The sequence below is a fragment of the Hypanus sabinus genome, chromosome 9, assembly GCF_030144855.1.
Source record: "Hypanus sabinus isolate sHypSab1 chromosome 9, sHypSab1.hap1, whole genome shotgun sequence".
In the NCBI taxonomy this organism is placed as follows: domain Eukaryota; kingdom Metazoa; phylum Chordata; class Chondrichthyes; order Myliobatiformes; family Dasyatidae; genus Hypanus; species Hypanus sabinus.
The window spans coordinates 76754832-76781827 of NC_082714.1; the positions used below are offsets into that span (position 1 = coordinate 76754832).

Sequence of the window (26996 nt, forward strand, 5' to 3'; positions counted from 1 at the left end):
GATAGGAGGGATGTGGCAGTTTTACCAGGATGCTGCCTGGGTTAGAAGCTGGACAAACTTGGGTTGTTTTCTCTGGAATGTAGAAGACTGAGGGGAAACCTGATAAGATCTCTAAGTAGAGGAGACATTATGAGTATCTTATTCTCAGGGTAGAAGTGTAGAGGGCATACATTTAAGATGAGAAGGGGAAATGTTAAATGAGATGAGTGAGGCCAGTGTTTTTTACACAGTGATGAGTGCCCGGATATAGGCTGCAAGGGTGGTCATAGAAATAGATATGACAAAGGCATTTTAAAAACTTATTGATAGACACATGAATGTGCAGAAGAATGGAGAGGCAAAAGGGACTTAGTTTAATTTGGTTTTGTATTCGCACAGGCATTGTGGCCAAAGGACTCCAAGTTTTCCATAAATCCAACTTGGATTTAAAAGAGAACTTTCTAGCTGGATTTGAAGAAGTCCTCTCTTTTTTCTTAAAATTATCAATAAAGAATTAAATTAGCAAATAACTGATTAACAAAGCTAAGCAATATATCAATAACAATAAGAAAAAATAAAATGTTAAGAATATTTTTTTTGAAAGGAAAAAGAAGAAAAAAAAACCCTACTAACTGGGGAAAAAAACAAAAAAAAAATTGGGAGCACAACCCCAGAGCTATACATCATACAAGCTTCCATCAGAAAAAACATCAATCTGCCAACTCAAATCCATTTAAAGAAAAATCGGAAGGAAACCATATTAATTAACTCAAATCAGATGATAGTAACGGGCGAATGAACCCCACCTTTTCTCAAAATCAAATCGAGGATCAAAAGTTCGACTTCTGATTTTCTCCAAACTAAGACATAGTATCACCTGAGAAAACCATTGTATCACAGTAGGAGCGGAAGCATCTTTCCATTTCAACAAAATAGCCCTTCTGGCCAATAATGTAACAAATAACACATTCAGGAATCCCAGTTGGAGGTGAATATAAAATGTTAAATAAACGCCGAATGTTAAAAAAAGGAAGACTGTTTTTAATAAAACCAGTTTGATCCTCAGAAATAATAGAGGGAATAACAGTTTCTAATCTATAAGCCAAAACTTTGGCCAAGATTTTAACATCAACATTAAGCAAAGAAATCGGCCTATACGAGGAACACTCTGTTGGGTCTTTACCCTTTTTTAATAAAAGAATAATAGATGCCTCATTAAAAGAGGGTGGCAATTTACCGTAATTAAACGAATCAGATAATACTGAGAATAACTGAGGAGAAAGAAGTGAAGAAAATGATTTATAAAATTCTACGGGGAACCCATCAGGTCCAGGAGATTTCCCGGAAGACAATGCAGAAATTGCAAAAGATATTTCTTCTGATGATATAGGCGCATTAAGTTTAGCTTTAAAATCAGATGAAAGCGAACGAATATTCAGATTATTTAAAAAATGATCAATGGAGATATTCTCATTCAGAGATTCAGAGGAATAAAGTCGAGAGTAAAAATTTTTAAATGCGTCATTGATTTCTAAGTGATCCGATGTAAAGTCTCCATTCTCCTTCCAGATCTGTGTAATATGTTGTTTGGCTTTGGAACGCCTCAGCTGATTGGCTAGAAATTTACCAGATTTGTCACCATGAATATAAAAGCGATTCTTACTTTCAAGAAGTTGGCGTTCGACAGGTTGAGTAGACAAAAGATTAAATTTAGTTTGAAGTTCTACACGCTTCTTGTATAATTCAGGATTCTTAGTTTGAGCATACAGTTGATCCAATTCTTTAATCTGATTAATGAGGTCTAATCGATCTGCACAGGACTTTCTATTAAGATTTGCTGTATAGGAGGTTATTGGACCCCTCAAATATGCTTTCATGGCATCCCAGACAATCTGGGATGACATTTCAGATGATGTATTGGTGTTAAAATCAAAGGTTATCTGATCCTTAATAAATTTTAGAAAAACATCATCCGATAATAAAGTCGAGTCAAAACGCCAGTGTTTATTCCTCTGAGGGAGACCAGGAAAATTTAAAGACAAAGTATGGGGCATGGTCAGAAATCAGTATACTCTGATAATCACAAGAATAGACAAATGGAATAAGTTGATTATCGAGTAAAAAAGTAGTCAATTCTAGTAAAGGTATGGTGAACATGTGGAAAAAAAAGAATAATCTCTCTCAGTAGGATGAAGGAAACGCCATATATCAAAGATACCATAATTAGAGAGAAAAGATTGAATAAGCTAAGGCAGATTTAGTAGGTAGTCTAGTGACAGAGGACGATCTATCCAAATTAGGATCTAACCAACAATTGAAATCGCCACCCAGTATAAGAGAGTATGAGTTTAAATCTCATAGTGAGGAGAAAAAACATTCAAAAAAATTAACATAATCAAAATTGGGAGCATACTGGTTTGCTAGTACAACTTTAGTATTATATAATTTACCAGAAACAATAATAAAACGGCCATTTGTATCAGATATCTTATTATGGAGTTCAAAAGGAATATTTGAGTTAATAAGGATGGAGACCCCCCCCCCCCCCCCAGCTTTGGCGGCAAAGGATGAATAAAAATGCTGACCCGCCCACTTAGACAAAAGCCGAGAATTATCAAAACTACGAATATGAGTTTCTTGAAGGAAAGCAATGTCAGCTTTGAGTTGTTTTATATGTAAGAAGACCTTCCTTCTTTTAACAGGGTGATTCAATCCCTTTACATTCCAGCTCACAAGTTTAAGTGTATTAACCATTATCAATTGTTAGTGCATAGAAGGCAGCAGGCATACAAAAAATCAAGCAGTACAATAACAGTCTGGGAGCAAAAATGTAAACATAGATCCGTAGAATCAAAACAGAGACATGTCCTGAATAACAAAGGAAAACAAAAGAAACAATTAGTGTTGGAACTGGAGAACCCCCCCCCCCCCACCCTTGCAACCCAAAACTAGACGGCTACCTAAAAAAAGCAGCTAGCTCTACCAAGAAAATTAACCCAAGTATGACTTCCAGTTCTGTGTCGTTAACAAAAGTTCCGTATAAATACTATAGCAAATAATAACTAATTTATGCACTAGAAAACAGAATTACAAATAGGAACAACTTCAACAAAAGTATAAAACTTAATACAAAGAAAATCAGAAGAAAACTAAAACTAACCTACCCGCGAAAAATTATAAAATATTAAAAGAAAAGAAATAAAAGGAGGGAGAAAAGGGGGAAATTATAAATTCAAAGAGAGTACTTATCAACCATTTACAGAAAAAAAAGCAAAACTTAAACTATGAATCAACCAACAGGGAGGTCTTCAATAAAAACTCCAAACCTCCAAAACAAGTTAGAGTCAATTGTAGATCTCTATAGATAAAGTTATACAAGAATAAAATAGATTACACAAGTACAATCTAAAAGTCCGCAGGGAAACATTAAACTTATATTATCTATTTAGAAAAAACGCACCAAGTCCAGGGAGAGATTGACTACAGCCCTTAGAGTTTCAATAGGTAATGTCTGAATTATTCAAGTAAAGTCTGAGTTCGGAAAAAAATAGTTTTACTTCAAGAAGTACTTATCAACCATTTTAGAAGGTCAGGCCGGTTCCGAAGAAGACAGGGTGGCCGGAAGACTTCCAACAAATGCCTCAGCCTCCTTCACTGATTTAAACCACTTATAATCTCCAGTAGTAAGCGTAATTCGAAAATCGGCTGGATTTCGGAGAGAGGGTCTGAATCCGCGATCAAAAAGCACTTTCATTACACCTTTAAACTCAGCACGCATCTTCAGAACCTTGGGGGCAAAATCCTCCACAAAACGAATGACCGTATTTTGAAAAGCAAAAGTACCTCTGCGGCGTGCCTCCATAATCAAACGGTTTTTCACCTGGTATTGATGAAAGCACAAAATTACCGGCCGAGGATGGGAACCCAGAGTTGCACGAGGAACATACATCCTTTGAGCCCTTTCAATCTCAGGTGGAGTTGGAAGAAATTCTTTCCCAAAAATCTCAGAGAAAATCAGAAAAAAATTCAACGGGAGAGCCCTTTTCGGTGGCCTCTGGCAAACCAAGAATTCGTAGATTGCAACGTCTGCTCCAGTTTTCAAGATCCACCATTTTGGAAAAAAGTTTACTGTTCTTCTCCTCTAGGTTGGAGCAGAGAGTTTCAAGATATTGAACACAGCGTTTTAAATCTTCAGAAGTTGAGTCAATGCGAGATAAATGTTCAGCATGTTCATCCACTCTAGCATTGATCTGATCCAATTTGAAATCCAGCTGGTTGAAAGAAGTTCTAAATTCATTTCTAAAATCCATTAAAATATCTTGTTGATGTTGTTTCAAAACAGCAAGAATGTCAGCCGACAAAGCCATAGAAGTTTCCTTTTTCCCGGTTTTAGTACTTTTGGTAGCCATTATAAGATAGATGTGTCCGCAGGCAGGTAAAAGAGAACTAATAAAATACCTAACTAAGGTTTAAGAAGGGAGACATGTAGTGCAAAGATAGGAAGAATGACGGAGCAAAAGTTTGGAGCAACTAAACAATCGCCATCTTACCGGAAGTCCCTCCTTTATAAAGATCTTCATGATTTTTAGTGATAGTAATACCTAAATATTTAAATGAGTCCGTAACTCTAAAAGGAATGTCATCATATATAGCAGAATCATTTAGGGGAAATAATTCACTTTTATGAAGGTTTAGTTTATATCCCGAAAACTTACCAAAATCATTTAATAGTTTCAATAAACTAGGAATGAATTCTTCAGGATTCGAAATATAAACTAAGAGATCGTCAGCATAAAGGAAGATGTTATGAACAATCCCATTTATGAGAATTCCATGAATATCTTTAGCTTCACAAAGTGCAATAGCCAAGGGTTCCAGCACCAAATTAAATAACAAAGGACTTAACGGACATCCTTGTCTCGTACCCCATGAAAGCTGAAAAAAGTTCAGCAATTATTAGTAATAACAGTAGTAATAGGGCTTTTATATATCATTCTAATCCATTTATTAAGATTAATACCAAAGCCGAATTTCTCTAAAACATTAAATAAATATCTCCATTCAACTCTGTCAAATGCCTTTTCAGCATCAAGAGAGACAACACATTGGGAAGTCTTAGAAAAGGATGAATATATAACATTTAACAGTCTCCGAACATTAGAGAAGGAATAACAGCCCTTTACAAAACCTGTTTGGTCTTGAGAGATAATTTCAGCTAGAATATTCTCCAGCCGATTAGCCATTATTTTGGAAAGAATTTTAGCATCCATATTTAATAATGAAATAGGTCTATATGAAGCACAGTCAGTAGAGGCTTTATCTTTCTTAAGAATTAAAGAAGTAGAAGGTTCATAAAATTGGGGAGGTAACTCTCCTAACAAAAAAGAATCTTTAAGCATTTCCAACATATATGAAGAGAGCAATTTTTCAAAATTTTTATAAAATCCTACAGAATAACCATCCAGTCCAGAAGCTTTACCAGATTGCATTGGAAAAATAGCTTTCAGAATTTCACTTTCAGTAATGGGAGCTTCAAGAGTTTGTTGATCTTCAACAGAAATTCGAGGAGAATCAATCTTTTGTAAAAAGGCATTCATTTTAGAAGAATCAACTGGAAACTGAGGTTTATAAAGTTCAATATAAAAGTCTTGAAAAATTTTATTAATATCTTCATAATTACATGCTAAACTATCTCTCTTACGGATTTTTAAAATTTGTCTTTTAGCTGTAGCTGCTTTTAATTGAGATGCTAATAGCTTATCATTTTTATCTCCAAACAAAATTGACTTTTCAAATTAAGCAAATTTCTTTCAATAGGATAAGTTAATAATAAATTATATTGTGATTGGAGTTCAAATCTTTCTTTAAATAAATCAATGTTAGGAGAGATTGCATAAATATTATCCAAGTCTTTAATTTGTTTGGAAATCTTATCTAATTCTGTTTTTGTCTGTTTCTTAAGCTTAGCTAAATAGGAGATTATCTGACTGCGCAAATATGCTTTAAGTGTATCCCATATAATCAATTTCGACAGATCTCCTGTATTAAAAAGAAAAAAATATTTTTTCTGAGTCTCAATAAATTTGACGAAGTCGGGAATTTGTAATAAATTTTCTGGAAAACAACAAGGCAAATTTGCAATAACAACATCATTCAATTCAAAAGCTAAACTTAAAGGTACATGATTCGAGAAAGCTATAGCATCATATTCACATTTCTGGACTTTGGACAAAAATCAGGGGTCAGCTATAAAGTAATCAATTCTCAAATATTTTTTGTGAACATGTGGGGAAAAAAAAGAATGATCTAAATGTCTAGGATGTAAATGTCTCCAAACTTCAACCAGGCCAAACTCAATTAAAAAAAGAGTTAATAAGTGATTGGTTGAACTCTTGTCAATCAAAGGATTTAAATTACAGATGAAATCACAAGATGTCTCTCTTTCCACACATTCTCTATTCCTTCTAAGCTGTACGGGTGTGTGGCCATGCAGTAATTGAAATACTCCTGTGCATATTGCCTTTCTAACTCAGCTGGAATTTTCTTTTATATAATGTTTCATTAAAGTTCTCCTCAGTTTTCAAGCCATGTAAAAATTTCCTGCTCAGAGTAAAGGTTGGTCCACGCAGCTGATTTTACAAAGTAAAACACAATTCGAGGGAACGTTACATCTACTGCATGAGTTGAGCCAAGTAACCCTTTCATGTTTCCGCAGAAATCGCTGCCATTGGTTTAATAAATGAAGCCCTGGACCACAATGATCCTGAGAGGACCATTGCTGCTCTTCTCATGCCTTCCGCCAGACTGGCCCACCTGGACTTTCCAACAGCGAGGCGTTACCACGACGTACTAGCAGTGGCAAAGCACCATAAGTCAAAGGTACTGGGCAGTTCGGCAAGTCCAAAAGGCTCTTCCCGTACCTGAGGATTGGTTGACGGTTGTTCTTTTACCTCCCCCAACCCAAATCCTAGGTCATGCAGGACACAGCAGCAGTACTCTGGTTGGAGGAGATTCAGGATGGAATTCACAAAGCCAATCAAGACAGTCAGTTGGCTAGAAAATGTGAGTTGTTCAATTAATAGCTGCATGTAGAAAGGCTTTTGTCATAGCAATGATTTCTTAGTGTTGGATGAATATATATACATCTCTGCAGATGCAATCTGATATGCTGGAAAATGCTCACCGGGTCAGGCAATATCAGTGGAAAACAAGACGGAGCTGAGGCTTCAGGTTAAAATCCTTCATTTAAAACTGAGAAGGGGAGATATGTTAACAATTCTTCTCTTCCAGACCTTTTCTCTTTTTATTCTTGTTCTGGTATGGAGTTCTGGAGTTTTTGACACTATCATACTCATATAAACTGGTATTATTGCCCATGTTAGTTTAGGTTTATTTTTTTTTAATATACATTTCTTCGTCCATTTTTACTTTTTTTTCTTTTGATGACTATTTTTATTCTTTTTCATGTTCAATCAAAATAGGTTTGATTGTTTATTATAAGTTTTTTCTTTGGTTGATATTTAATAAGATATTGTTATCCTATTATAAATTTAACTTTAAATCTAATGCATTTATAACCTATTTATATTATGTTATGTTTCTCTTTATATATATGAAATTCAATAAAAAGATTGAAAAAGAAAAGAAAAAACAATTCTTCTGACCTCCTGACCAGCTGAGTGATTTCAGCGATTCCTTGTTTTGCTGGTTAACACCTTTTGATTCCCTGTTAGCAGGTTGTGGTTTCAGGGATTTTAAGCTGTAAATCAGCCTGATGTTCCCAACAGTACTATTAAGGGACAGCTGCATTATTAGAGGAGCCAATTCAGTAAGAGGCTTCATGGCTCTATTTTGAAAAGAACCAGCAAGTTCACCTTCCTCCCCAGGTCCTGGGGGGTACATGGGGCTTTATAACCTCCCTCACCCCACCCTCAGCCCCTTTGGGTACCTGGCGTGCCATATTCCCTCCAAGATTTCCCCCAGCCCTCCAGGGTGGTATTGGGAGTTCAGCCCACATCCACCTGGGGGTACCCCCCTCCTTCTCCACACACCTAATGCTTTTATTATGGTGGTGACTACTTATTAAATGTAATTTTGTTGGGGAGAAGGGGTTCTGGGACATGCTTCTTGCAGAATTCCAGATGAGCCACTGTACCCAGTGGTTTTGTGGCTGAATAGGTTTCCAGGAGTGGTACCCTGCTGCCAAGACCAGAAGCATCCTGGACGGAATGTTGGAATCTGGACAGCAAAAACCCTGCTGCAATTTAGTAGATCAAGCAGTCTCTGTGGGAGGAAAGAAACTGTCAAATGTTTCAGGTTGAAAAGACATTGATAATTCCTGTCCTTCCACAGACGCTGCTCAATCTGCTGAGTTCCTCTGGCAGATTGTTTGTTGCTCCAGAATTACCCCAGATTGGCAATCTGGTTTCTCCTGTTGTCATGGAGTTGTGCAGTCCAACTGGTCCATTCCCACCAAGATGCCCCATTCAGTTTCCTGGTTAATAACCACAAACCATCTTGCCAGAGATGAATGTTGTGTCTGGCTGTTGGCTGAAGGTGTTAGAACATTACCATCTTCTCCTTTCATTGAATGTTTGTCTGCAGTTTTATTTTTTTGGAGAGAAATTTACTACTTATTTGAGTATTTGGCAATTTCCTTTTGGCTAAGGTGTCTTAGTGGGAGGAATGTGTGATGTTTGTGTAGCAGGTCCAGAATGGCATTGAACAATGTGACATCTTTACCCATGTAACCATGTTTGACCTGCCCCTTTGTTTTCAGTGGCCCTGGGGGTGACAGCTATCAATCAGGCAGTCAAGGAGGCCAACTCTTCTCAGACACTGAGGGTTCTGCGCTCACCAGATGTATTCCTCTGCAGTGTGATTCCAGAGTGTGCAGCGGCCTATCAGTCTGAGCTGGCCATGCAGGTGCGAGTTAAAGTGGAAACAGGTAAGCTTCGTACTAGGCAAGGGAGCATACACGTTCATGATTAATTATCACTTCCAACTCTTAGTACGAAAACAAGCCCTAAAGAGCTCAATGGTGTTCAGAAAAACTGAGGGATGTTGGTGGGGCAAAACTTGGGTTTGTAGAGTTAAGAAGTAGAAATCAATAATTTAAATTGATTAAAAAAATCTTAGAAGTTGTTTTCTAATTTCCTATAATCCTTTTCCATCCTTAATTTTCCTCAGCCTTACGACTCTTTAAGATCTCTGCACTCATCATTTAGGACTGCTCTTGGAACTGTAGCCCATATTGGACTGTTTAGGATTCTATCCAACAATCTGCATGGACTTTGGGCAAAGGTAGGACTGAGGTCTGACTGGAATGCCCCACAGGTCAGAGTAGCTCATTGGTGGCATTCTTCAGGTTCATAGGTAAGGATTTTCACTGACCTGCTTCTGAGTGGGACAGAAACACGGGAGGTGGATCAGAAGACTGGGGAGAGGAAGTCTTAGAGAGCAGTGAACAACTTCAAACTTACTGTAAACTTGATCTTCCAAAAGCCTGCTTCCTGTGTTCTGTTGGATTAGAGTGCAGAAGTGTTATTTTTCATGTAGTTTAACTTTTTTGTTCATTTGTGTTTTTGCATTATCACTTGTATATGTGTGATTGTTCAGTGAATTTTCTAGTAATTGTGGAGCAGTTGCCTCTATTTTTCCAGAAACCTTGATTTCAGTGGTTGGTGACATATTATTTGAACCTGGCTATCTTATTTGTTAGCTGTTAATCGGTGGAGTTTCTGTTTATCTCTAGTCTGCTATGAGAAGACCGCACTATTTTTTTACTCTTTCTTTCCTTTGTTTCTCTCGCTCTGCTGCTTCCCACTTTGCTCTTGTGACACTCTTGTAAAACGATCATTAGCATCAAGTTTTGTGCCTCATTCTTGACTTCTGAAGAACCTTTGGATTGCCAAAACATCAGGATCCAATAGTTCTAACTCACACATGTTCATGTTCACCCATTGTTCATGTTCACTAACACAGGGTCCCATTTTTTTTTTTACCTTTACTTGGTGGGGGGGGGATTCTTAATTGTTTTCAAATCTCTCTTGATTTTTGTCTCTGTATAAGACTATATAACACCATCCTTCCGCCCTTAATTTTCTCCAACAACCTTGCAATTCTCTGAGGCTTCTGTAATGTTCATAGTTGGTTTTCTTGAATATTTTTAAACTGTAGTGTTGGCAGTTGCCCTTCAGCTGTCAAACTCTAGCTGCAAAATGTCTTCCCCAAACCTTTTCGCCTTCCTGTCCTCTTTAAAGTTCTTTAAAGCTTATTTCTGACCAAACATTTGGATATAATTCCCAATATTGCCTTGTTATTTCTGCTCAGCACCCTCCAGTGGCTGTTTCCACCTTCATCTTCTCTGTCAAAAGTTCAAAGTAAATTCATTGAAGTATGTATGTTAGTTAGAATCGGGTTTAATCACTGGCAATCTTGATTCACTGGCATCTTACCACCGGCATGTCATGAAATTTGTTGTTTTGCGCCAGTGGTACAGTACAATATATGTTAAAAAAATAATAATAAATGTATTTTTAAAATTAAATAACTGGTGCAAAAGTGAGCAAAAAAGTAAACAAAATACGAGGTAGTGTACATGGGTTCATTGTCCTTTCAGAAATTTGGTGGCTGAGAGGAAGATGTTCCAAAGATGTTGTGTGTTTTTTCAGGCTCCTGTACCACCACCTTGATGGTAGCAATGAGATAGGGGCATGTCCTGGGAGATGGAAGTCCTTAATGTCAGATGCCACCTTTTTTTGAGGCATCGCCTTTTGAAGGTGCCCTCGATGTTTGGGAGGCTAATGTCCATGATAGAGCTGTCTGAGTTTGCAACTTTCTGCCGCGTTTTCCTTTCCTGTGCAATGGCCCCTCCAAGCCAGGTGGTTTTCCTACCAGTTAGAATGCTCTCCATGGTACATCTGTAGAAATTTACGAGTGTCTTTGTTGACGTACCAAAACTCCCAAACTCCTAATGAAATATAGCCGCAATCGTGCCTTTGTAATTGTATCAACATGTTGGGCCCAGGATAGATCTTTATCTTGTAGGAAAAAAAATACAATAGAATTTACGAAAAACCACACCTAAACAAATGTTTGAAAAAAGTGTGCAAAAGAAGACGTGCAAATAAAAATAATCTTGAACATGAATTGTAAAGAGTCCTTGAAAGTGAGTTTGTAAGTTTATAGTAGTGGTGAATGAAGTTACCCATGCAGGTTCAGGAGGCTGACGCTTGTAGAGTAAAACTGTTCCTGAACCTGGTGGTATGGAGCTTAAGGCTCCTGTATCCTCTGTCTGATGGTAGTAGCAAAAAGAGGGCATGGCCTGGATGCTGGGGGTGTTTGATAATGGACTCTACCTTTTATGCAGATCCATGTAAATATACTCCATGATGGGTAGAGCTTTTCCTGTAATGGACTAGGCTGGATTTGCCACTTTCTGTAGACTTTCCTATTCCTGGCCTGCTGCCCTACCTGGCTGGCTCTTTCAGCCTCCTTTGTCTGCTTTGACCTGTCTCCCTCTCTCATCCCCTACTCTTCATGCCCGTCACTTTTCACTTCTCCTTAGTACCCCTCTCATCTATTAGACTCTGGCTCACCCCTTCCTCTCTCCACTTCATACTCACCACCTCTCTCCACTCTCAATCCTGACAGAATCTTGGTCCAAAATGGCAATTCCTGATCCCAAGCAGATACTACTCAACCCACTGATTTCCTCCAACTGTTCTTTTTTTTCACTTTTTGCTTCCAATACCTCCTTGTTTGGTTTGGCATCACTTTTTATTTTTGTATAATGCTTCTATGAAGTACATTGGGACAATGAAGCTGGCATATAAATGGTAGTTGTTGGGGTGTTACGAACCCCGTAACTGGGTGACTTACCAGCAAAGACAGAGACGTCCGTTGAAGTCTGATGATACTATTTTTAACAGTATTTATTAGTAAAAATACACAAAAATAATATCAATGCAAATATACAGATAATATACATCGTCAATACTAAACCTAAAAGTGCAGGTATAATAATAATCAGTAAGAAATGAGCTCTTATCGTTGTCTAGGGGATAATGTATTGTCCGATGGAAATATAAAGTTCACTGCAGTTCACACAAGCTGCCGTCTTTTTGGTTGTCGCTGTGTTGCACTTTGTTGGAGAGAGAGAGAGAAAGAGAAAAACTTGCCGGCTTTCCTTTATAATTTCGATCCGTCAGGTGTCTCGTTGTCGTGGCCGTTCAACTGTGACCTCTCCTTTAGCTAAACCGTTCTTCCGTGGTGAGCTCGCCACCCAGGCAAGGGAGGACGCACACGAACCCCCACCGGCTTTCGCTATAAAACGCTGTCACGGGATTTCTAGCATTTCTCCTGGTGCATCTAAAGGGGTGTTCCCCAGACCCCTCTTTTATCCTCACGCACGGGGTCTCAGATGTCAATCAGGTTGGGATGATGCAATCCCTCAACCAGACCACTCTGGTTGTCCCCTGAGGGGTTTCAATGAATAGTACAGTACTCAATACACAATTCCTTGTCCAAGAGACAATGACAGTAATCAGTGGTTCCGTTCCGCTGATGTCAGGAGACATTCCAAACCTTGTGTATTCTGCGTCTCTCTCCCTCATGATGTGTATCTCTCTCATTTCCTGGGTCTCAGACCGGAAATAAAAGCAATCTTGCGATTCTCAAAAAGGAGGGGGCGACTTTGCACCCTTCAGCCCCTCAGAGTTGCTTCACCTTCGTGTAACCCTTACCCAACAGGCTGGTATATGTCTAGGGGAATAAGGAGATCCAGCCACTCACCAACCCACCTCCCGTACACGCAGGTGCTGTGAGAATCGAGTTTTATGCCTCGCGCCCGCCAACAGTATCTAACCCACAACAAATAACATTATGACATACACTTTAAAGAGTTTACTAAAATTAAAAGAGTAGTAGGCAATACAATATATATATAAGGAAAAAAACAAAAGGTGCCAACTTATCAAAGTTCAGTCTGTTTAGTGCACTCGTTGGAGCTCAATCAACGAACCATTCGACCCCTCGTCGCTTGCCTCCGACCTCCACGTCTTCGCACCTAGGACCACGCCCGGGGGTCTTCCGAGCAGTGCAGCGCACGTCCACCTTCCTCGACGTCTTCCTCCCGCACTCCCCTCCCACCAAAAAACCCACGAAAACCCCTCCCCCAAGTTCCCAGCATCACAAGACACAATAACATTCCCCATTGGTTAACAAATGAATACAATTACCATATCAGCCATTCTAAAGTGAAACAACGGCGAGAGAATCACTTATCCGACAAAGAAGCATTCCTACTTGTAACAAACCAAAGAGGCCATTTTGAGTAATATACACAGGACATTGTACATTCTCTCCCCACCAGCAAATGTCATGCCCTCATGGCATTACTAGAGTTCCCCAAAGCTTCTTGCAACACACAAAACCAACCCAGGTGCAGAAAGCAGTGACATAACTACCCAGAGCAGTAGAAATCACACTCGGTTCTCCCGGTACCACATATGTCAACCGCTCCGGGGGGGCGCCTAATCCTCTGAGATCTCCATACCCCTTCTGCCCCACTGGGCTGCCTCTTCACCTGCGAACCCACTGTCTCGGACTCCCCAGGTCTACCTGACAGACCCTCACCCCCTTCTTCACGGGGGTCCTCCCTCACCTGAAATCTCTCCGGCTCACGCTCGGGTTCCACCCTCTCTCCCTCCAATGTAGGCTGCCTCTCCATCTGACCCTCAAGACCTTCCCTCCTCTCACCCAACTCAGTATGGGAAGGGCCAGGAGCCTCCTCATCTGGTACTGGAGCACCAGCGAATGGGAACAGGGCCCACTCATCTGAGTCGTCCTCTTCTGAATCGATAGCCATTTCCGGGTGAGGGACCCGTCCCCGCTCTTCAGCAGTGGGCTCTTCCCGTTCTCCGCGCCCTTGCAGAGTCCTTGTACTGGGCGCAACCTCCCACTCGGGCTCCTTATCCACCTGCACTGCTTGACCCAGTGGAAGCAGGTGATTCCGATGGAGTACCTTGATAGGCCCTTTTCCATCCTCAGGTTTCACCCGGTAAACTGGCAGGTTCGGCATCTGGCTCTCTATTACATAGGGGCTGGCCGCCCATCGATCTGCCAACTTGTGCTTACCAGGGAGTCCCAAATTCTGTAAAAGGACCCGGTCGCCCGGCAATAATTGTACAAACTTCACCTTTCGATCATACCGCATCTTATTCTTCTGATTTTGTTTGGTAGCCGCCGCCTCGGCCAACTCGTACGCCCGCTGTAACTCCCTCTTCATGTCGGACACGTACTTTAGATGGGACTTCCCGGGTAATTCACCCACTCCACCTCCAAAACACACGTCAATGGGCAACCTCGCTTCCCGCCCGAACATCAGATAATAGGGCGAATACCTTGTAGCATCATTGCGAGTACAATTGTAACAGTGAACCAATTGTCCAATATGACGACTCCACCTGCTTTTCTGCCCAATCTCCAGCGTCCCGAGCATATCCAACAGGGTCCTGTTGAATCTCTCTGGCTGAGGATCTCCCTGTGGGTGATAAGGGGTAGTCCTGGATTTCTCAACCCCAAGCATAGTCAGTAATTCCTGGATAAGGCGGCTCTCAAAGTCCCACCCCTGATCACTATGGATTCGCCTGGGAAGGCCGTAATGCACAAAATACTTCTCCCATAACACCTTCGCCACTGTCGTCGCCTTCTGATCCTTGGTGGGAAATGCCTGAGCATAGCGAGTGTAATGATCGGTGATGACTAAGACATTTGCGGTGTTGCTGGTGTCAGGCTCAATCGACAGGAAATCCATACATACCAGGTCCAGAGGTCCCGCACTCTGCAAGTGCGACAGTGGAGTCGCCAACGCTGGCAGGGTCTTCCTCCGGATGCAGCGACTGCATCCCCTACAGTATTCTTCGACTTACCCCCTCATCTGGGGCCAGTAGAACCGGTCTTTGAGTAATCCATATGTCTTTTCCACCCCCAAGTGTCCAGAATCATCATGTAAGGCCTGGAGTACAGCCTGGCGATACTCCTCCGGCAGGACCAGTTGCCAACAGCGGGGTTGGTCCGGAGGCGCCATTACCCGGTACAAGATTTTGTTCTTTAACTTCAACCGAGACCACTCCTTCAACAACAGAGGCACGCATGGGTGTTTCGCCTTCTCAGCCAACGCCCCATCCCCCTTCTCGACTGCTCTCCACACTGTGCCAATGCCCGGGTCATTTTGCTGAGCAGTTGCTACTTCCCCCTGACTCAGTTCCGGCAACTGTTTAGTCCCCAGTGTAGTCAGGTCACAGTAAACTAGGGGTATGGCGTCATCAAAAACCCCCAAATGGTCCACGGCTCGTTCCAGCCTCCCTCTTCCCTCGGCCTTCACAGTGATAGCAAACTGGCACATCGCCTTCACTCCAGGGGCAGGGACACCCTCCCACTCCTCGTCCCTCTCCTGTTCCTCCGGCTCCCAACGAGACAATGCATCCGCATCGACATTCTTGCTTCCAGGGCGGTACCTCAGGCTGAAATCATATACCGACAAGGCCGCCAGCCACCTATGTCCTGTGGCATCCAGCTTCGCCGAAGACAAAATATAAGTGAGAGGATTGTTATCCGTTCTCACCTCAAACTTGGCTCCGTACAGGTAATCACCCAGCTTGTCCACCACCGCCCACTTCAGCGCCAGGAACTCCAACTTGTGAGTGGGATAGTTTCTCTCCGATGGCGACAAGCTTCGGCTGACAAAGGCTACTGGTCTCAATGCTTTGCCATGCTCCTGGTACAGAACAGCCCCGAGACCCTCTTGGCTGGCATCCGTGTGCAGCACATATGGCTTCTGGGGATCGGCAAAAGCCAACACTTAGGCCTGGGTCAGTGCCCTTTTCAAAGATCGGAACGCCTCTTCACATTGATCATCCCATCTCGAGCCAAAAGTTTCCGCCGGGTTCCAGTATCCTCCAGCGTCCTGCCTCTGGTTCCCCGTCCTCTTCTTCCCCACCGGGGGATAGCCACACAACAGCTGAGTCAACGGGTGACACACTTTGGCGTATCCTTTCACAAATCGCCGGTAATACCCACAGAACCCAAAAATGAGCGCAGAGCACCCACTTTCTGGGGTCTCGGCCAGGTGGTCACGGCCTCTATCTTGGTTGGATCAGTAGCCACTCCCTCTCGCGAAATGATATGGCCAATGTAGTTAACCGACGTTTGCAGAACTGGCATTTGTCCAGGGAAAGCTTCAACCCTTCTTCATTAAGCCGGCCCAACACCTTCAACAGCCTCTCCTCATGTTCCTCCAAAGTCGATCCAAACACTATCAAATCGTCCAGGTGCACCAGCACCTCCAACAGATTCATATCCCCCACAGTTCTCTCCATGAGCCTCTGGAAGGTGGCTGGGGCTCCCGATATGCCTTGGGACATTCGTTCGAACTGAAAGAACCCCAGCGGGCAGATAAAAGCAGTCTTCTCTTTATCGGCCACACTCATCGGGATCTGGTAATACCCACTTCTTAAATCCAGCACACTGAACCACTTCGCACCGCTCAGGCAGGCCAACGCATCCTCGACTCTTGGGACAGTATATTGATCAGGGACAGTTCGCCGATTCAACGTCCTGTAGTCAACACACATGCGCACTTGCCCATTCTTCTTCCGTGCCACCACTATTGGGGACGCATAAGGACTTCGAGACTCAGCTATGATTCCGGCCTCCTTCAACTTGCACAAGTGCTGTCACACGTCCTCAACATCTACCGGAGCCAGCCGCTGGGATCTCTCTCAGAACGGGGTGTCCTCCGTCACCCGGATGGTGTGGCGAGTGCTTTTGGCGCAGCCAACATCAAACTCGCCCCGAGAAAAAACAGTTTCCATCTTCAGCATCTTCTCCACTAGCCGGTGTTTCCACTCCGGCGACACAGGGGAATCCTCGAAGTTAAAGGCTTCAGCGGTCAGCTCCCTTCGATGCTCCGATCCCTCCCCGTTAGGGGTCCTCACTGGTGCGCTAGACATTACCGTCACCGGGAACAGATGTGCCAGCGGCATTCCCCTCTTAAAGGTGATTTCTCTTGCCATGGTGTTCCTGACACTTATAGCTATACGCCTTGCATGTACCACCCCTGGTCTCTGCACTTCGGGCCTCACCAGCGCCCCCGCCGGAAATTGTGTCTCCCCTTCAAGATCGTCTGGGGTGTCTACTAACGGGGCTTCTCCCGTCGGCACTCCTGGGAATCTGGGGGTCCCCATCACTAGTGCTACCTCCCCTGGTCGGATCACCTTGGACCTCGCCTGCGTACACCACACCATCCCTCGTTTACACTCCGGGTCCAGCCCTTGGGAGGCAACCCCTTCTGCGAACACTGCTTGAAACACTGGATGCACCGAGAGGGTCTCCAGAAAGTCTTCCCCCACTTTCTCCTTACAAGCTCCCAGGAGCCGTCGCACAACTGGGGAGTTAGTCCCCACCAGGAGGGCAGCACCACCGGTTTCCACCGGGTCAGGACACACTAACACCAACGTCTCAATAGCTTCAGACACTCCCACATCGCCCTCCAAGAACTCCAATCTCACCGATAGGTACCCATCATACGGGTAGTCACCCTCGCTCACAACCCAGATCTGCAGGGCGTCAAATGGGGTTACAGGCAAATGCTTTAGATATTGATTGTAGAAAGACCGGTACAATAAGGTCACCTGCGATCCCGTATCAAGAACGGTTTTTGCGTAAATTCCCTCTAACCGTAGACCCACACTGGCACGGGGTCCTACCAGCCCACCCGGAATAGAGGCGTGGGCACCCGGTGGTCTTCCGGCTGATCTCCGGGAACGTTTTCCTCCAGAGGCTCCAGTCCGTTCCCTCACTGAGCCTCTCCTAAGTTTCCCGACACCTCTCCCTTTTTAGTCATGGGGGGGCTTGTCCTCCGCGGGACTCCTTGTCTCTCACAATCCCACCTAAAGTGTCCCTCCTCTCCACAGCTATAGCACACCCTCGGCCTTCCACAGTCCCGCCTGAAATGCCCCTCTTTCCCACAGTTAAAGCACACGCTGCCTGCCACCCCTCCTCTCCCAGGACGGCTCCTGCTCCCAATCCACTGCACTGATCGCACCTGAGAGTAGGTACCTCCCCTGTCCCTCCCCCCAAAGGGGGTTCCCTACTCCCCGGGGGATTGTCATTCCTCCACCCAGCCACCACTTCCTGTATCGCTGAGGATCGCTCCCGTAGGCCCACGCCCCTTTTCCGCCCCAACGCTTTCTCTTCCTCTCGCACCTCTCTAATCAGTTGCCCGAAGGATGGAGGGGGACCTTTCCTATAAGCCTGCCGGATAGTCCACGCCACCTTGTCCTCCTCCAGAGAGCCACTGAATAGCTGACTCATCCTCAAGCTAGCCACGTCAGTCGCCTTCACTACCCCCTGGCATCCCCTCCATCCTAAATATGTACTCGGAGAGCTTTTCCCCTCTCCATTGTTTCAGGCGTTGGAACTCTGCTAAAAGCAGCCAGGGTTCCCCTGACAACCCAAACGCTCCCTCCAAAACTTCTAGGCATTCCTCCACTGAGGCTCCAGGCTTCTCAGCTTTCAACTCCCGGGCTGTTCTGGCTGCTAAACCCCTCAAACTTCCCACCAATCGCTGCCTCTTCTCCTCCTCTGAGCCTGGCCACTCCTCTAACATCAAAGACGTATGCTCGATCCAGGTCTCGTAGTCCACCTCCCCATCCGGAGTAGGCTTGGCTCCGGAGAACACCCCCAGCTTCAGCCGTGGCCTCTCGGCCACTCCCACCAGGGAATTAAGTGCGGCTGCCAGCTCCGAGGCTCCCACCCTACCTGGGGAGCAGGGCTTAGTCACGACTCCCTCCTCCCATTTTCTGAACTTCCACACAATTCTTTATTTTTAAGCAAGTCGTTAGTTTTATCTTCAGGACCCTTCATTCTATTGGTTTTCAGTTTAAAATCTGCAAGCGATCCCTCTTTGTCCAAACAGCATTTCAAACTCTGCCTCTTTGCATACCCTTGAATAGCATTAGCGCATGGGGCACCTTTACATTCCAAATCAAACTGTAATTAATTCACAGGCACCTTGTTAACAAGCCATTGTCCCTTCAGCCTGGTTACTGCTTCTGACACCAATCCAGACTTTAAATTTTCTTCATTCAATTTAGGAACTACACTTTTCCCTTCTCCTTCAATAATAAGATTCACATCACCACCTTTTATCTCCTCACTAACTTTTAACACACCTTCGAACACAAACAACTGGGAATTCTTACTTCCCACTAGTACCAACATTAACCCTTTCTTCACCGAACCAAGTCCATTTGACCCACAAGGATTGCATTCCTTTTTAACTGAATCAAATACCTCAGACTTTTCCTGAGTTTCATTACTAGGTTCAGTACCACATGCATCCACATCTTGAACACACTCAAACGGGACATCTGCCTCTTCCAGGCTTTCAATACCCATCCCCTTTTCAAATTCTAAGTTCCCCTGAACCTCCCAGCTACTCTCTGGGCAACTCCCTTCTGGAGTAAACTCAATCCTGCAGGCTGAAACAACCTTATCTGCTAACCCAGCAGACTCCTTCAACGTAATGGCATCCTTTTCATCTAGGACTGCCCTTATTTCATTATCGGGAACACATTTAAAATGTTCAACTTCTTCAAACAGTTCTGTCAAACCAGACAGATCATCCTTGTCCAACCCTGGACCTTCTAACAGCTTTATCTGTTTCTCATTTTTACTCCGTGCCTCTATAAATTTCCTCCTGGCTAAGGGTAGGTCTACCTCCTCTCCCGTACTCTCTTTCATCTCCCTATTCTCCGTTTTACCACCCTCTAACCCCTCTTGGTACAGGGTCGGTAAAAACGTCTCAGCCAAATCCACACAGGACTCATTTAAACTGGTCTCGTTTTCAGCTGTCTTTCTCAACATGCTGCGAGTGGTCGCGCATGCGGGATAGATCTTGGAACCTACAGGCGGGTCCTCAACACTTACAGGCTGGCTTGTCAGCACCATGGCCGACCAAACTTCACCACCAGCTAAATCGTTACCCAGAAGGATGTCTACGTCAGTTCTCAGAAGTTCTGATCCCACCCCTATTTCAACTGGTCCAGATACCAGCTCACAATTTATAATGATCCTATGCAAAGGCACAGCATCTGTCCCTTTTCCTATGCCTCTCAAAGCTACCTCTCCAGTCTCGGGACCAAAATCTAGTACCGTACTGCGAATCAATGACTGCTCAGCTCCAGTGTCTCTCCAGATCCGCACTGGAACTGGTGTGTCTCCCTCTTTCACAGACGCAGTTCCTGAAATAAATTTCTCAGGCCCCTCTCGTATTCTATCTACCTGGGGCTTTCTCATTGATTTACTGATCAACACAATACATCCTGTAGGGACTGCTGCTTTCCCTTTTCCTGTCTTCTTCCTCGGAGCAAAGCACTTAGATGCAATATGACCCACCTTTCCACAATTAGAACGGGTCAAGCCAGGACCCCTCCTGCCATCTTGCCTTTCCTCCTCCTTATTTTTACCACTAGCTCCCGGCTAAATCTCTCCTCAGCTGGCGGGCTTTCTCTACCGTTCCCACGGTCTTTCTGGTAACTCTTATTCGAGGAAAACTTTGTCTTGTAGGTTAGGGCATATTCATCTGCGAACCTAGCAAATTCAGATATGGACTTATTCGGCTTCTCGTTCAAATACATCGGGATATCATCCGAAACACAACCTTTAAATTCCTCAGTCAGAATTAACCCCCTTAAACGCCGAAAATCCTCTTCCACCATTTCTGCTGCACACCAACGATCCAAGAGCACACCCTTCTCATAGGCAAACTCTGCATACATCTGATTCCACACTTTCTTTAAATTTCTGAACTTTTGTCTATAGGCCTCAGGTACCAATTCGTAGGCCCGAAGAATGGCCTCTTTTACTTCCTCATAATTCTCAGACTCCTCCTCCTCCATAGACAATGCGGCATATGCCAGTTGTGCCTTCCCTTTTAACACACTTTGTAACAGCGCCACCCACTGATCTCTGGGCCACTTCTGACTCACTGCCACCTTTTCAAAATGCAAGAAATAACTATCAACATCCGTCTCCTCGAACGGAGGTACTAACCTAAACTCCCTACTAACATTAAATCTCTCCTCTCGGTCTGGCCCTTGAGCTCTGCACTCTTGCCTGAACTTCTCCATGTCCAGCTCATGTTCCCTCTGTTTCTCCTTCTCCTCACACTCCTTCTCCTTTTCGACCCTTTCCTTCTCCTTTTCAGCTGCTTCCAGCTGTTTTAACTTAATTTCATGCTCCCTCTGCTTTTCAGCTTTCCTGCTCCCTTTTCACCTCTAACTCCTTTAGCTGAAACTCATACTCCCTTTGCTTTTCAGCTCTTTCCTTCTCCTTTTCAGCTGCTTCCAGCTGTTTTAACTTAATTTCATGTTCCAACCTTAATTTCTCCAACTCTAACTGAGCCGTCCCACTAGCTAGTACCTTTTCAGGGATATTTTCCAATACCTCATTTTCCAATACACATTCTTCACAATATAATACTGTATTTCCAATGCACATTCTTCATAATATGATACTGAATTATGGCCCTCCGCACCTCCCACTTTTTCATTGACAACCTCACCTCTGCAAGATTTAGTCCTTTCGCAATATTTATCAATTTCGACTTTGTGGCAGCCTCTAGTGCCTCCAGAGTCGGGTTTTTTATAAATTCGTCTACGTCCATCTTTGCTGGTTTCCCATCTGGTTACCCGCGCAACCAGATCCAAGTTTGGACTTAAAAGCCTGATTTGGTATCAAATCTCGAGACGAAGCCCCACGTTGTTACAAACCCTGTAACTGGGTGACTTACCAGCAAAGATAAAGACGTCCGTTGAAGTCTGATGATACTATTTTTAACAGGTGAGAAGAGGAATTAAATTGTTCCTAAATTCAAGTTGACTAATCTTAGTGCAGTTTTAAAGGGTATGCAGGAACTGAGTCCAGTGAATTCACTTGCACACATGTATGAAGGTTGCAGGTCGAGCTTGTATAGTTAAAGAGGAAGTTCTATATACCCGCATTGAAGCAGAATTTTACGGGCCTACTTATATTTTCTTTGTCCAGTAAAATATGCCAGGTCTGGAAATTGGAATTCAGAGTGAATATAAGAGTAACACACACACAATTCCAGTCAGGCAGGCACTAGGGAGTGGAATGCGAAGTATCTCAGCCTGAAACAACTGTTTATTGCCCTCCATAGATGCTGCCTGATCTGCTGTTCCTTTAGCATTTGTGTGTAGTGCTCAAGATTTCCAGTATCTGCAGGATCCTGAAGAAGGGTCTCAGCCCTTGCAGCTGTTTATTCACTTCCATAGATGCTACTTGACCGGCTGAGTTCCTCCAGTATTTTATGGGTTTTGCTTTTGGATTTCCTGCATCTGCAGAGTTTTTCATGTTTATGATCTGCAGAACCTCTTGTATTTAGATTATCAAGAGTAATCAGATGATTTTGGTAGATCAGAAGGTTGAGAGTCTTCAGTCATGTAGATCAAGTGAAGATTTGATAGGTGTGTTTGAAATTATGAGGACTTTCATAGGAATAATATAGGGGAGACTGTTTTCTAGGCAGAACGGGGAGAAGAAGGCATCTAGTGCAGCGACTTTCATGGGAGGTGTGCCGTAACCTGGGCGCACTGCCTGCTGTAGCAGTGGAAACCAATTCAATTTATTGAGCTGATCTGCTTTTGAAATTGATGAAGTAAAAGACTTGCAAAGCTTCCTGACCACACAGGAGAAAAAACTTTTGAAATTTTCCCCTTTCCTTAGGAGACAATAGAAGCCCATGGGTGAAGCATGTGCTAAAGGATGGGTCGATGTACTATTTCAACCTGCAGAGACTAGAGGGAAGCTGGGAGCGTCCCAAAGGTTTTGTACAGAACTCCACACAGCTCAACCGGGATGAGATTCAGGTATAGTACTGTTCTCTCTACTTCAATGCACTATCCTTAGTCATAGAGTTAAACTGCAGTAAGATTAGTCAACTTGAATTTAAGAACAATTTAATTGTTGGGCTGAAGAGCTGGTTTCCCTGTTGACCACAAGACATAGGAGTACTCCTCAAAGAATTCCAACAGGTTTGTCAAGAAAGATTTTCCCTTAAGGAAATCATGCTTGCTTTGTCCTGACGAAGGGTCTTGGCCCGAAACGTCGACAGCACTTCTCCCTATAGATGCTGCCTGGCCTGCTGAGTTCCACCAGTATTTTGTGTGTGATGCTTACTTTGTCCTATCTTGTTTTGTGTCACCAAGATGCGGAGAAATTTCTTTAGCCAGAGGGTGGTGAATTTATGGAACTTATTACCACAGGCAGCTGTGGAGGCCAGATCGTTGGGTGCATTTAAGGCAGAGCTTGGTAGGTTCTTGATTGGACACAGCATCAAAGGTTACTGGGAGTAGGGCTGAGGAGGAGAAAAAGAAAAGGATTTGCCATGATTGATGGTCGATGGGCCAAATGGCCTAATTTTGCTCCTCTGTCTTGTCAACATGGAAACCAGCTCTTCAGCCCAACTAGTCCACCACTGTGCACATTGCTTGAGCTAGTCCTGTTTTGTGTTTGGCTCATATCCCTCTTGGCTTTTCCCATCCCGTCAGACATAATTTTAGGTTAGTTTTATTTGTAACAGGTACATAGAAATGTGTTATTTTTGCATCATCAGCTAACACAATCCATGCTGGGGGCAGTCTGCAGCATAGCATGTCCACAGCTCACTGACCCAAACCCTAGCCATACATCTTTGGGATGTGGGAGAACCTAGAGCACGTGGAGCACACTGTCCTTGCACACAGTGGTGAACCCCATTTGGTAATTGCTAGCACTGGGAAGTGATATGCTAATGGCTCTACTACTGTGGCTGCCCTAATTATAACTGTCTCAACCACTTTATCTGGCAGCTTGTTGCACGTACCCACCACACACCCCCATGTGGATAAAGCAGCTCCTCATTAAAATGCAACCTGAAGTTAACATTCTGACATTTGTCTTCTGACTTGCTCGTCTTGATTACCCAGTTACAACAATGTCTGGGGGATGGGAATGGGATGGGTGTTGCCAGAGTATGAGGGCTAATACAGGCATGATTCATCTTGTGAAAGAGGCAATGAAGGGCAATGAAAGGTCTCTGTCTGCATGTTTTGATGGTTAGGTGAGAGCCCTGAGTGGACCTGTGAAAGCTGAACTCACCGTTCAGCAGTTTGTAAACAATGAGCTTGAATTGGAAAGGGCAGATGAAACCAACTTGGGAAGCATGGAATCAAATTAAGAAGAGCAAATAGTATTGTAGATCTATAGGTGCTGGAAATCCAGAGTAGCATACACAAAATGCTGGAGGAACTCGGGTTAGGCAGCATCTTTGAAAAGGCCTGAAGAAGGTCTCCTCCCAAAATGTTGACTCTTTATTCCCCTCCTCAGATGCTGCCTGACCTGCTGAGTTCCTCCAGCATTTTGTGTGTGTAACATTGCAGATACTGGATATACAGAGTGAAATGGTAAAGAGGTCATATCCATTTAAGTGGCATCTGTGGAAAGAGGAAACAGCCAATGATTCACATTGCGACCTCTATCTCAGAACTGAAACAAGGAGCTTTCTCTTTTTTTTATTGGAAGAGGCTAAATTTCATGGTCATCAGTACTGAGAGGGTCATCCACAGGATAGCAGTGACAGTGGACTCAGCCCGACAAGGTGTGACTAAGAAAGCTGAGGAAGTTGAAGGTCTGACCAGTAATGGTGGAGAGCACAGATACTAACAGACGTGGAATGAATATTGCTGTGACAGAGGAGGATTCAGTTTTTCCCAATGCATTCATGCCAGCTCACAGCAGAATAATCCCACTACGGTGCAACTGCTGCCTCAGTTTGAGAGAGCTGGGTTCAGTCCGACTTTAGGTGGAGACTGTATTGCATATGCACTCTCCCCATGACCAATTTTTTTTTTAAACTGTCCCCACCTCTGTCCTGCTCTCCAGTACTCCACTTTCCTCATCCTTTCCAAAGACTGACTGATATACAATTTTAAATTATCCCTGGTCTTAAGTAACTAGTGAAAGAATCAAAGAGGAATGGATGGGCATGTGAGGGATTCAGCTGCAGGGATTCAGGGAAGTAAATAAAACTGATGGGATTTCTTTATTGAGAAAAGCAGTGGGTGGATGGAATGGCCACCTCTGCTGTAGTACATAAGAAAGGTGAATAATTGAGGATGAATTAAAGAGTTCAGTCAGGTAAAGAAACCATTTCGTCTGGAGTCCAGAACCAGGACCTTTCTTGCCTTTGAAATGAGAACCAGGATGTTCAGTGGGTGAAGTTAGAATCAGATCAGGTTTATTATCACTGACATGCACTGCATTGTTTCACAGCATATTATGAGACATTATAAGCTACAAAAATAGTGCAAAGGGGAATAATGAGGTAGTATTTATGGGTTCATGGCCCATTCAGAAATCTCTTGACAGAGGGGAAGAAGCTGTTTCTAAAAGGTTTTGTGTGGGCCTCCTGTGCCTCCCCTCCAATGGTAGTAATGAGAAGAAAGCATGTAAAGTCACTCCAGTAAAAGGACATGGGAAACTTTGCCTGAAAAACAGAGCTGTGAGGCGTCAAGATCAATAGAGCATTTCAAAACTTGAGTGAATGTTTATTTTCCCAGAAGTAAATCTGAATTTAAAAACCACATGTTTTGAGAATATGCAGAGAGAAAAGTGTTTAGTATTTCCCCTGACCTTTCGTCAATGCTTTTATTATGTTGACGCATCAAGAGTAAGCAAACTGTGACATCAGAATCAGCATTAGATTTAATATTACTAACATAGCTCATGAAATTTGTTGTTTTTGCAGCAGCAGTACAGTGCAATATAAAACTATAAATTACAATAAGAAATATATACAGTATATAAAAGAATTAAATTAACTAAGTAGTGCAAAAAGAGAGCATAAATGATGAGGTAGTATTCATGGGTTGGTTCATTAGCGAAGGGGAAGAAGCTGTTCCAAAGTCATTGAATGTAAGTTTTCAGGCTCCTGAACGTCCTCCCTGAAGGCAGCAAGGAGAAGAACACATGCCTTTGGTGATGGTGGGGTCCTTAATGATGGATACAGCCTTTTGGAGGTATTATGTTTTAAAGATGTCCTTGAGAGTAAGCGAACCACAACGTGATTGAATTAGTTTGAGTACTGGAATAATTTAATTTAATGTATAACTGGATAGGCAGTCAGTGACACCAGGAGAAATTAGGGCTGGCAATACTGTTTGTCACACAATTGTTGAGTCCTTTGAGATGCGTAGTGGAACACAAAATATTCATGGTTCTAGAAAAAGCAAGCTGCTGGAGAAACTTGACACATCAAGCAGCATCTGTGGAGGGGAGAGGAACTGTCAGTGTTTCAGTCGAGACCCTCCATCACGATGTCCAAAATTCTTCCCTTCACCCTCCCCCACAGATTTTGTTTTCAGCTCCAGATTCCAGTAGGTAAGTCTCTTGTCTCCAAACATTAATGGCTGCTTTTCCTCCCTTTAGTCTACTGTTGCTTCAGTGACAGCTGGTTATAACAGAGAGCAGCTCTGGCAGGCGAGTGAAGGCGTGATCAGCAGGCTTCAAGCCCACATGAAAGGTTATCTCGTCCGAAAGGATCTGTCTGCTCGCAAGCACTTCCTCCAAAGGCAGCTGCCTGCTATCATAGCAATTCAGGTATGGAGTGTCAAAGGACAAAGCTTCTTTTATTGTCAAAGTACACAACTCCGAAATTCTTCTTCTGTGGGTAGCCATGAAACCAAAAAAGAAAGGAAAGGCAACACGATCATCAGCCCCCAAATCCCCACTCCCCACACAAAAAATAAATGGAAAGGGCACATCCCATCCCTGCATGAAAAAAAAACAGGAAAGATCAGGTGAGAAACACAGAAACAAAGGACTAAGATTGACTAAGAAGTGTATAGTCCAAGTCCATGTCCAAAACACAGAAAACCTGGGTAACACTC

The 26996-nt window shown here is 43.4% G+C and overlaps 1 protein-coding gene across 1 annotated transcript in view; it reads left to right on the forward strand.

Moving 5' to 3' along the window:
• iqgap3 (IQ motif containing GTPase activating protein 3) overlaps positions 1-26996 on the forward strand; it is a 227309-nt gene that overhangs the window by 92952 nt on the left and 107361 nt on the right. The window contains exons 15-19 of the mRNA XM_059979942.1: positions 6695-6858; positions 6951-7041; positions 8759-8926; positions 22795-22937; positions 26536-26706. Of these exons, the coding sequence (XP_059835925.1) occupies positions 6695-6858; positions 6951-7041; positions 8759-8926; positions 22795-22937; positions 26536-26706 (737 nt within the window). The remainder of the gene's footprint in view (positions 1-6694; positions 6859-6950; positions 7042-8758; positions 8927-22794; positions 22938-26535; positions 26707-26996) is intronic.